Genomic DNA, 12,778 nt, shown 5'->3' with positions numbered 1-12,778 from the left:
GCGCCGCCCATTGCTTTGTTGTATAGCTTAACCACCATCAAAAATTGGGCTTTCTTTTTGACCCACCACTGCACTTCATCCAACAACTGGTCTGTTGTCATACCATTTGACCAGTGCCACCTTACCATCATGTCTTTTGGCCATCTCTTTGTCAGACTGTAGAGGAGGCCTGGCAAAGTGAGAGACCCTTGCTGTCCCAGCGGCATGAATTTTCCTCTCAGCTAGCAGCTCCAGAAGATTGTATGTTGTGAAATAATTGTCAAAATACAACTTGTAGTTGGCCTCGGTGATTCGTTGGCTAAGATGGTATACCACTCCAGCTCCAAGTCCTAGCTGCTTCCTGTGCTCTTGTGATAGCTCCATTGTAGTGCCTTGGTGCATCAGGAAGTCGTCGGCCATGTCAATTTTCCCACACAGGAAGTATATTTTCACCCCCCATGGATGTGGCTTGCCTTTGATGAATTGCTTGGCAGGCAGAGTTCTGCGAAATGGCACCATTTGTTCATCAACACAAAAGTTCTCCTCTGGTGGAAGCTCCAAGCAGCTACTGCGTATGGCATCATAGAGAGGACGTACCTTGAAAAACACATCATTGTTCTCAGCTGACTTCTTGAATTGTTGATCAAATGCAAATGTGACCAGAGGTGGAAGAATCTGTCATGGGGCATCGTGTTTTCAAAAATACCAATGTCTATCCTAGCTTCCCAGTAGATGGAGACTCTTGGCATTTTCATCACTCCCATAGCAAGGTGGAGACCAATTAATGTAACCCTACAACACTTTAAATAGTAAACATGATGTCATCAAGCTCCTCAAGCTCACAAACAGACACAAATGTTTATTGTGTCCTAAATAGTTTCAAAGAGACATGATTCATAATGTGAGTGATGATTCAGTAATATGAACACTTTATGTCTGGACACTATTTTCCTTTCCGATAGTTGAACTCTTTCACTTGTGCTCGTCCCCCAGCCAACGTGATGATGTCTGGGAGCAGTCAGACAGGAAGTCCTTAATCCAGAGACATATTTAACTGACAGAGAGCTGAGATGTACGGAGTCCTGCTGGTGTCAAAAACAAACAGAAAACCAACAGCTTCAAGTTCAAACTGGTTTTTATTTTAATAATCAGATCAATGTTACAGAAGCTCGTTGTGTTTGCTTCTGCTTGAATTTTAACCAGCAATGAAAATAATGTTACTCAAACTTCTCAGTTATTTATTTACATCTTCACACACAGGAAGAGACTCTCACTCAGACAGAGGACACAGAGACACTGAGGAACCAGACTGACATGACCCAAACCCAGCATACAGAGGTTCAGTGAATGTGGTGTTGAAGGTGTGGAGGTGGATCAGTGTGTCAGAGGAGACTGTAGAAGGACAGAGTGCCAGCAGGACAGTCCACATACACTGCTACTCTGTTAGAGACAGAGGAGGAGGAGGAGGAAGAGGAGGAAGAGGAGGAGGAAGAGGAAGAGGAAGAGGAGGAAGAGGAAGAGGAGGAAACCCAGCATACAGAGGTTCAGTGAAGAGATCAGAGCACATTACTCCAGTTCTCAAGTTCTTAACACTGGCTCCCAGTCAGCTATAGAATAGATGTTAAAGTTCTGCTACTGGTCTACAAATCACTGAATGGTTTAGGTCCAGAATACATGAATGACATGTTCAAACTAAACATGGTGAAGAAGCTTTTACACAACTGGAACAAACTACCAGCAGAACTGAATCATTTCTAAATCCAGGTTAAAAACACTTCTCTTCTCCTGAGCTTATGATTGAGCTCTTTTAAAGCACTTTACATTCCTGACTAGATTCCCGAGCCTCCTCATCTGGCTCCTCTCAATGCGGAGGAGCAGCGGGTCTACTCCGAGCCCGCTCCGCATAACTGAGCTTCTCACCCTATCTCTAAGGGAGAGCACAGCCACCCTACGGAGGAAGCTCATTTCAGCCGCTTGTACCCGCGATCTTGTTCTTTGGGTCACGACCCAAAGCTCATGACCATAGGTGAGGGTAGGAACCAAGATCGACTGGTAAATCGAGAGCTTTGCCTTTCGGCTCAGCTCTCTCTTCACCACGATGGATCTGTGCAGAGTCTGCATTACTGCAGACGCCGCACCGATCCGCCTGTCGATCTCATGCTCCATCCTTCCCTCACTTGTGAAAAAGCCCCCGAGGTACTTGAACTCCTCCACTTGGGGCAGGATCTCATCCCCGACCCGGAGAGTGCACTCCACCCTTTTCCGGTTGCTGCAATGAGGACCAAGCTCTGACACTGGTCATACAGGGAACGGATGGCCCTTATCAGGGTGTCTGATACCCCGTACTCCTGGAGAACCCCCCACAGGACTCCCCAAGAGGAGCTTTTTGACCACCTCTGCGACCTCAGCCTCAGAAATAGGAGAGCCCACACCCGAGCCCCCAGGCCCTGCTTCCTTACCGGAAGGCGTGTCGGTGGGATTGAGGAGGTCTTCTAAGTATTCCTTCCACCGATCCACAACGTCCCGAGTCGAGGTCAGCAGTGCACCGTCCCCACTGTACACAGTGTTAACGGTGCACTGCTTCCCCCTCCTGAGACGCCGGATTGTGGTCCAGTACCTCTTCGAAGCCATCAGAAGTCGTTCTCCATGGCCTCACTGAACTCCTCCCATGTCCGGGTTTTTGCCTCAGCGAGCGCCTTAGCTGCGCTCCGCTTGGCCTGCCGATACCTGCCTGCTGCCTCTGGAGTCCCACAGGCCAAAAAGGACCTATAGGACTCCTTCTTCAGCTTGAAGGCATCCCTCAACGCCGGTGTCCACCAGCGGGTTCGGGGATTGCCGCCACGACAGGCACCGACCACCTTGCGGCCACAGCTCTGGTCGGCCGCCTTAAGAATGGAGGCACGGAACATGGCCCACTCGGACTCAATGTCCCCCGCCTCCCCCGGTACATGGTTGAAGCTCTCCCGGAGGTGGGAGTTGAAACTCTCTCTGACAGGAGACTCTGCCAGACGTTCCCAGCAGACCCTCACAATACGTTTGGGTCTGCCAGGTCTGACCAGCATCCTCCCCCACCATCGTGGCCAACTCACCACCAGGTGGTGATCAATTGACAGCTCCGCCCCTCTCTTCACCCGAGTGTCCAAGACATGCAGCCGCAAGTCCGACGACACGACTACAATGCCAATCATCAAGCTGCGACCTAAGGTGTCCTGGTGCCAAGTGCACATATGGACACCCTTATGCTTGAACATGGTGTTCATTATGGACAACCTGCAACTCCAGCGTGGAAGAGAGTCCAACCCCTCTCGAGGAGACTGGTTCCCTTGCACTGGTAAGCTTGTGTAGCGAAATTTGAATAAACACTCGTTATCAGGGGCACCACCAGACGCAAGATCCGGAAATTATGATACTTAATTAGACACAATTTAATACCGTAACTCAATTTAATAGACTTAATTAAAGTCAATTTACTGAATCAGTCAAATATCTTAAAGTTCATGAATTCTAGGCATCAGGGCACCAAAAATGTATTCACACCAGAAATAACTTGTACACGCACACAGTTTGTCAATAATACTAACAGACTATTTATTTAAGCATATGAATTAATGAACAATCAAGATTATGTCATGAGCACTATAGAGGTTAAATATTCACAAATGAAGGTTAATAGCAGGCTCTACTCATGTCACAGCAGTGATAAATGAGAGGTCTAAACGTCTAGGTAATATTAAGATTATTCTATTGGTACTAAAATTATGCAAAAGTGGAATGTGGGTAGTCAGCCCTGGTCACCAGCCTGGTAATTAGATATAGTTTCACCCTACTTTGCAGAAGATTTTGGATCGTCAGCACTGACAGGTGGCCCGTTTAGCGAAGACTAGCAGGTGGTTTGTCTCGGTAGACTTCGTCTCAGGATCCCCGGTTCGGCTGCAGTATGGCTCGGTCCAGCTGGCCCTCGGAGTTGCCGGTTGTGAAGCTTCTTCTGGAGGTGTTGTACTCAGGCGGTGAAGAAGAGCAGTAGCTGACTCAGTTACCGTCTAATAACTTCGATTAAGGCTGGCCAGCAAAGTCAAAGCTAATCAACGTAACTGATTTAATGAAAAAGAATCAAAACGGGTCTCTTGAATTCAGCTTGAATTATCAAGAGAAAAGATCTTTAAGGCCGTGATGAGTCTTTGAATCAAGGTATTAAACTGAGAATTGTAGTCTGGGTAAGAAAAATATAATAAGATAAAAATAAGCAGACAAAAATCAAATAGACTAAAACAAGGATAGAGTAAAAAGGGTAACAAAAAGTTAACTGAAATATAACTGACTGACTTGAAACAAAGCACACTGATGAATGCACAATACTACTGATATAAGCTCTACTAAAAATCTGGATAAACTCTGAAACTCCGAAAACTTCTCACTATATAAAACTGTAATAAAACTCTGATAAACTCTGAGGAGAGTTTGAACGCTTGCGCTTTTTGTTCAGAGAGGCGGAGAGACACGCCCACCCTCCTGTGTGTGAGCGCCTCTTCCCCTCCCACAGAGAGAGAGAGGAAAAAGGGGGTGAAAGTTGAATTAGTTGTCTATTTTAATTAAAATAGTAAAACCTAATTCTTTAATGTCTCATCACTGCTGTCACATTTGTACAAGTTAAACAAAAATGCATCCTTCATTTTAGTACAGGTATAACAGACATGAATTGACATCTTATATAAATGTTCTTAGGTCACAAGCTTACAATCAATTGGAACACATATAATATTTGAGAAATAGTTATTAACGGCCTTCTGATCTTCCCAAACAAGATTATACAGTGTTTACCTTAGCAGGTTTAACAAACTTAACGATATTACGTTTTCTGAATTCCTGTCGGACTTTTAACACTGTTTGTACTTACAGAAGATGATAGTCTTAAGCATGGCTCCGTTAATATAAAATCACAGAGTTAAAACAGACATCAAAGAAATGTAATGAGTTAAAAACATTATTACATGTATCAAGTGGCTTATTACTTATTCAAAGAGGTGTTTTGATTGTCCACTGCATTAGGGGCAGAAATAAGAGTTCATTTGGAGGGGAAGGTAAAGGAATGTTTTTTTGAGCAACAAATGTTCATGTTTTGCTTCAAAAATGACAGAACGGATTTAACATGTCGCTCACAATCTCTAAAGGTACGTCTCAGAGCAGACGTATATTGGGGAGGACCATAGCTCATTTATGTTTCAGTGAATCCACATGTGGTTGAGGTGCCACCTTAACCAGATAAGGGCATTCCATTCAGACCTTCTGTCTCCTTTGAATCAGCCAGATGTTTCGCTACACTTGCATTATATCAGTTTCAATTGTCAGTTTATAGCCTACTTCTTTATACTAAATAACCTAATAATTTACAAACAGAATAATGTCATCATGATTATGGTTTCAGAAGTGCAATTTAATGAACGGGACATACTTGCTCAATGCCTACATCTGCAGTTCACACCCATTACTCAGGGGTCTCTAAAATACTGACAACATATATATATATATATACTGTATATATTATTAATTTCTCTGTTAAGCGGTAGTCAGCATACAGTGATGTCAGTTGACTCTGAAGCTCAACCACTGATGTTACACCTGCTGACGGACCTGCTAACACCCGGGATGATAAGGCAGGGCAAGCTGGCAGAAGAAGTTGGAGATGAGGGTAACAGTTCAACAGCTCGACCTCTATGTGTCTTATTTGTCCTGACACAGTAGGTTACATCATATTATAGCTACAGTAACGTGTTTGGCTGTATTGTATCATACAGTTGTTGTTTGGTCTTGATACCCGTGTGGAGGTGTTATGTGTTCATCAATTGATTATCATATCTTGTTTTCTAGTATATGATGTCACCCCACCCTGGAAAATTTGAGTTCCCCCAAAAGACATAATATCGTTGGCACACTGCCATCAGACAATTAGATAGTAACAGTCATGTTTTATTGCTCTGGAGGACTGCCGGTTGGTTGTGTGTGACAGGTACGACAGGTATGCACCACTCCTAAATTTTGTTCGTACCTAAGAGAAAATCCAAAATACGAGAAAATTGGTGAATGCAGCAAACCCTCGTAAATCACTTATACGCATGGTTTAAGAACGAATCTGTGCGTACGGGTGGTTCTTGGATCTGGCCCAATATTTACATCAGCTGCAGAGGCAAGAAAACCTAAAGGAAAGCAGCCCATACATGTTATTATATACATACATCACATAGAAACATACGTTGATGTTAATGATTGAACACAAACTGAGCTGATGTCAAACAGACTGGGATGTCTGGTGGACATTTTCAGGAAAAACTTCACTTTAAGATCCTGATAAAATGGAATAACTAACAGCCACTAACAGCTGCTAGATGCTGCTCCAAGAACACTTTACTCAAGTGAATATCAGAGTCAACACAGTTTTTACACATCAATTCAGTCCAGAGGAGATCATTTCACTACTTCTAATAGAAACTATATTCTGACATTAAAGCACAGTCAGTGATCCAAATGAAACCAGAGTGAAACCTCGTCCACCATCAACATTTAAACACAGGAAGCTGCTGTCACTTCCTGTTTCTATTGTTCACTGCTGAACAGAGTGAACAGTGATTCCAGCAGCTGTCTTTAGTCAGCAGTGTGACTGTTTGTCTCCACAGGAGGAGACTCTCCCTCAGACAGAGGACACAGAGACACTGAGGAACCAGATGACCCAAACCAGAACCCAAACCCAGCATACAGAGGTTCAGTGAATGTGGTGTTGAAGGTGTGGAGGCGGATCAGTGTGTCAGAGGAGACTCTGTAGAAGGACAGAGTGCCAGCAGGACAGTCCACATACACTGCTACTCTGTTAGAGACAGAGGAGGAGGAGGAGGAGGAGGAGGAGGAGGAAGAGATGGATGTTTGTCTCTTATTGTGCCAGACAGAGTAACCATCTTCATTAGAGCAGTACAGAATCCAGGACTGATCGTTCCATCCAAACAAACAGTCTTCACCGTCTCCTTTCCTGCTGATTCTTCTGTAACTCACTGATATAATAACTCTTCCTCTCCACTCGACCTCCCAGTAACAGCGACCAGTCAGACCATTACTACACAGCAGCTGAGCCATGGGGTCAAATCTGTCTGGATGATCAGGATATGACTGAACCTCCTTCACGTATGTCACCTTCCTGTTGTTGTCAGACAGTTTGAGGAATCTGTTTACTGTGTTTGTGTCCAGTGTGAGTTCACAGAAATCTGATGAAGAGAAGAAGAAACAACACAGCAGCAGTTTATCATCTGACACACCTGATGGATTTATTCTCTGTTTAACTTCTGATCTGTTGTTCATTTCTATAAAGTTTCATGATGACACATTTTGTCAGTAATGTTTTAATGAATAAATACCACAAAGACCAACTTTGTATTTAAAGAGAAACTGACTGTGTGCTGTTTAGTTGTCATGAATCAAATTCAATCCACACTTACACTTCTTCAGACCAGGTTTTAACCACTGCTCTCCACCATGGTCCACCCTGGAGGAAGAAACAGTCAGAATGATTTTCTATCCAACATGAGTCCTAACTGCTGTTCAACATGAAGCAGTGTTCCTCAGTTTGTCAGAGTGACACAGAAACAGGCTGAAACTCATGTCTCAACTGTCTGCTGGATTCTTTCACTGAAGTCTGAGAGGAAGAGACCTGAAGAAGAAGATGTGATGAACAAATATGTCCTCCCACATGATAAATCACTAGATTAAATATTGATCTCTGCATGTTGTCCTGAGGATAGAGCCAGTCATCACTTCAATATTGTTAGTATGTATTTTCTCTTAACATACCCCACTCAGCAGGGCACCATAAGGTCTGAAGAAACATGCCAAAGAATGATTGATATAGTCCAGAATAACTTGAGGTGCCTCACAAAGGATATCACATTCTGCTCAAACTGTGTACTGAAGATATTTGACCCACTCTGTGACTGTATAAGACTTCTGAATCTTTGTCAGTGTCTCAAGCATGCAGACATGAACCAAGCTCGTATTAAAACATGTATTAAGAAAGAACTTCTGATTTGATTTATCTTTGCCGTCTATCTACACAGTTTCGCACTATCAAATAGCGTCACGAACACAGGATATGTGCTAAGGTAAGCAAATTACCTATACATTTTGATGCATAGATTTTTCTGCTTACTTTTACGTTGCACAAGAAAGAACCTGGAAAGTGTGAACTGTGTATGATTTTACAATTGACCTCTACCTGGATTGATGAACTTGATTTAAAGTTTAAATAATTGCTGTGTTTTAAAAGTTGCCACACACTATATGAGCATGCTCATTTGATAGGCAGACAGTAATATTTGGTGTACTGAAGTGATTGATATAGTTGGCTATGTTGTAAGTAATATATATGTTGGAAATAATGAAAGGCCTAATTGTACGCTACGGGCGGGACAATAAAAAGCGGTTGGAAGAATGCGCTATTATGTATTAAAAAGTACTTTGCAGGCAAAGGGACTTTAAAAACGTTCACTATTGAGAGTGGGGCGTGAACACTGCTATTCTTGGACGGACTGACCGCAACACGGCCCCGATCCTGGTTAAGCAGGTTAAGCTCTTAAACGGACTGACCAGACAGCCCCGGTTTTTGGTGACAGGTGTTGAGATGTTGTGAGAAAGATAGAATGGTTGTCTAGTGGTAATAAATAGAATAACTATTCTTAATTATATAAACAATGGCAAGTATAAGTCTCGATCGATCGAGCAGCATTTGAAACACAGCAGAATTAAATCCAATCCATAAATTTAAACGGCACAAATTATGAAATGGTATTCATAAACTAAATGTATATACCAATTCTTGCTTTATACATGTATGCATGTGTTTTTATGTTGTTAGTATATAACATTTAACAATGTGGAAGACATTTAGCAAAACCTCATAATGTAAATCTATACATATTAAAAACAGATAATTTAATAGAACTGACTTTTTAAAGAAAAATGCAGCACATGATAGAGATGTATCTCAAGTTCTAAACTGTAAATGTAAACCGAATTAACCAATGTATGAATATGCATCCAGATTTCAGAGATGTTGGAAGGAGCAAGCTAAATTGGAAATGAAAGAAGATGAAGATCCATTTTTCATATCAATGTTCTTGAACGGGTTAGATCAAACGGCTGCCTACACTTTAAAATTATCCACACCAGACATTTATTCACTTAGCCCGAGTGAGTTGTTAAAGAAAATAAGAGAATTAGATGCTGTGGGATTATTTACAACTGTCAAACCTAAGATACAGGGATCACAAATGCTTTCAGAATTCGATGGAAATAACACTGTGCTTTTTCAACAGATTCCACCAAGAGGCAGGGGTGGAAATACGATGTATGGAGGCCCAGGTCAGATGGGGCCCCTCACATCCAAAATAGGCTTTAGCTACCCTTTCCAAAGAGGTAGAGGTTTTAACAGGGGAAGAAGAAATCGCAGACCCATGACAGACACTAACACATGTTATTATTGCTTGAAAATAGGACATTGGGCCAGAGATTGTATAATTAAGAGACAGGATGAATATCAAATGATGGGAGGATCTCAAACGCAACCCCATACTCCTGTCCAGCATAGAGCTTCGTTTTCCCCACAGGCTAACACCAACTTTCAGCCACAACAACAGGTTACATCAAGTAATCATCAACAACCTCAGGTATCCTCTGAAAATAGACCAGTATATTTATTATGGAATAAATAGGACAACTGACAGGGGGACACGGATGGTAACTTTTAACTCATAATCAACGCTCCGCAATTCCATATTTCTAATAAATCATCAGAAATATCGCAATTAAGTTTACAAATATCAGGCCAAAGACAAAAGGATTTAAAATGCCCTTTTTTTTGTAAAGTATATTTTTTGGGGCTTTTTGCCTTTATTGTACAGATTAGTAGAGAGAGACAGGAAACTGGAGGCAGAGAGAGGGGGGAATGACATGCAGGATAGGACCACTCTGTGCGGGATTTGAACCGGGGTCGCCTGCAGCGAGGACTGTAGCCTCAACACATGGGGCGGTTGCTCTACCCACTGAGCTATGCTCTACCCTTAAAATGTCCTTTGAGTAAAGAATCCGTCCAGTCTGAAAATATTGAATCCTTTGTGTGCGCAGTACGCACAGATTTTACTGATATTGATCTCTTAATGGAATCATGTAAAGTTCATCTTAATAAAACCCCAGATAATGAGGATCAAAACAAAAACATCATCAACTGGTCGTATGGACTTCAACTGTCACATTTTTTTATTAATAGTAAACCACATCTTCACATCAAAGATGTCACTGAGATTTCATTAAAACCACCTTCAGTTCCCGCAGATTTATGGGCACTACATGCCAATCATGTGGGTTTATTGAAAGTTGCGCCTTATCAGGCCAAAGTTATAAGTATCCTGTATACGTGAAGCAATATCCATTGTCAAAAGAAAAAGAAGAGGGAATTAAACCAGTTATTGAGAGTTTATTACAACAAGGTGTAATTGTCAAAAGACAATCACAAAATAACACTCCTATAAACCCAATCTTAAAGCCTGGAACAAATAAATATTGATTTACACAGGATTTAAGGAAGGTTAACGAAGCAGTCTATCCCATAGCTCTAATTGTACCTGATACAAACTGATCCAGTACATGAAAATACACAGGATTTGTTTGCCTTTACCTACAAGAACGAACAATATGTTTGGTGCAGATTACCAATGGGCTTTGTTGATTCTGCCGCTGTGTATTCTGCTGCAGTTAATATGCACCTGGCTCAATTAACCTTACCCGGCCCGTCTACGCTATTACAGTATGTTGACGACATCCTAGTGGCCTCACCGACAGAGTCTGATTGTGTTCAAGACTCTCTTGCTCTCCTAACACACCTTGCTATGGGTGGACATAGATCATCCCTTGCTAAGCTCCAATTCTGTCAACCAGATGTCAACTACTTGGGATATGTATTAAGAGACGGATGCCGGTACCTCTCACCGGACAGAGTGAAAGCAATCCAGGACATCAAAAGACCTCAGACAAAAACAGAACTTTTATCCTTTCTGGGTCTTGTAAATTATTGTCGATCCTGGCTTGCAGAATATGCAATGTATGACTCCATCTTGCGGAAGGCAACAATTAAAGGCTCTTTGGACAATATTCAGTGGTCTGATGAAATGCAGCAAGCCTTCCGTCACATCAAATACCTCCTCTGTACCGCTCCAGCTCTGGGCCTGCCTGACTACAAACTGCCGTTTCATCTATACATCGCAGAAAATGGACTTGTTGCCTCTGCTGTTTTGGCTCAGACGCATGATGACAGGTTAAGACCAGTGGCATATTACTCGAAAACTTTACCTTTTTTACCTTTACCTTAACCTTGTTCAAGGAATGGTCCCATGTTTAATAGCTGTCGCTGCAGCTGCTATAATCGTAGAAAAATCACAAACCATAGTTTTAGGACATCCATTAACGCTTCATACGACACATGCAGACACATCATTCTTCTTCTTTATAAGCACACAGCATATGACTAGTCAATGGCGTAGTAATTACAAACACATTTTAACAGGAACCCAAAACCTCACCATATCCATTACTACCCACACAAATCCAGCTATACATTTAAAAACATTGCTGCATGGTAAAGACCAAGAAAATGAGGGTTATACTCATGACTGTATGGAATTAATCAATTCTACATCAACCATAAGAGCCGATTTACAACAAATGCCCTTAGAAAATTGTGACTTTATTTTATATTGTGATGGATCTTCCATGCGCCCCGACAATCAGGTTATGCTATTGTAAATGGCGACGATCAATGTGTAGAGGCATACAGGTTACCAGTATCATCAGCACAAGCTGCAGAACTGATAGCCTTGACAAGAGCATGATTAATCGCAAAAAATAAAGCTGTCACTATTTATACGGACTCAAAATATGCTTTTTCAGTTGCGCATGATTTTAGCAAAATTTGGGAAAATCGTAGTTTTGTCACAACTGCAGGAAAATCAATTCAACATGCCGAATTAGTCAAAGAATTATTGTCAGCCTTGATGTTACCAGCCCAAATTGCTATAGTAAAATGCGCAGGACATTCAAAAGCAGATTCAGATGTAGCAAAAGGTAATAATTTGGCTGATAAATATGCTAAGGATGCAGCTATAAATGCTCCCTTCCCTCCTTGGCTAAATACTGTTGTGATTGCTGCACAGATTTCGGATCCACCTTTTACCATTGACGATCTGATTACCTTTCAGAAACAAGCCCTAGATGCTGAAGTAATATTGTGGCAGAAAATAGGATACCACCAAGACATTGACAATCTATGGAAATTTAGAGATAATCGCATAGTTTTACCCAAACTAGCATATGATTCTCTTATTTCCTATGTACATGGTGTAACGCATGTTAATTACAAGGCAGTAACAGACTACATTTCTAAATTGTTTTTTACAATAGGATTGGAAGAACACGTTAGAAGATTTATTCAAAGATGCTTGATCTGTGCCCGATGTAATCCACATGTAAATCGACCAAAACATGACCACCTGCCTAAGCCAGAAGGACCTTTTCAATCATTGCAAATTGATTTTACACATATGCCAAAATGTAGAGGTTATCCGTATCTTTTGGTAATAGTGGATAGATTTTCAAAATGGCCAGAAGCATTTCCTACTAGAAAAGAAAATGCACAAACAGTAGTTAAGTGCTTAATGGAACATATCATTCCACGATACGGGATACCTGTAGGCATTGATTCAGATAACGACAT

The 12,778-nt window shown here is 41.7% G+C and overlaps 1 protein-coding gene across 1 annotated transcript in view; it reads right to left on the bottom strand.

Moving 5' to 3' along the window:
• LOC128377455 (NACHT, LRR and PYD domains-containing protein 4C-like) overlaps positions 1 to 12,778 on the bottom strand; it is a gene marked incomplete at its 5' end in the record, with an annotated part of 28,066 nt that overhangs the window by 7,571 nt on the left and 7,717 nt on the right. The window contains 3 exons of the mRNA XM_053337406.1: positions 104 to 654; positions 6,646 to 7,226; positions 7,458 to 7,504. Coding sequence (XP_053193381.1) covers positions 104 to 654; positions 6,646 to 7,226; positions 7,458 to 7,504 — 1,179 coding nt within the window. The remainder of the gene's footprint in view (positions 1 to 103; positions 655 to 6,645; positions 7,227 to 7,457; positions 7,505 to 12,778) is intronic.

The sequence above is a fragment of the Scomber japonicus genome, chromosome 17 (assembly GCF_027409825.1).
Source record: "Scomber japonicus isolate fScoJap1 chromosome 17, fScoJap1.pri, whole genome shotgun sequence".
Classification (NCBI taxonomy): Eukaryota; Metazoa; Chordata; class Actinopteri; order Scombriformes; family Scombridae; genus Scomber; species Scomber japonicus.
Note: the sequence above shows the minus strand (reverse complement) of the source record. Positions and strands in the feature narration are given on the sequence as shown.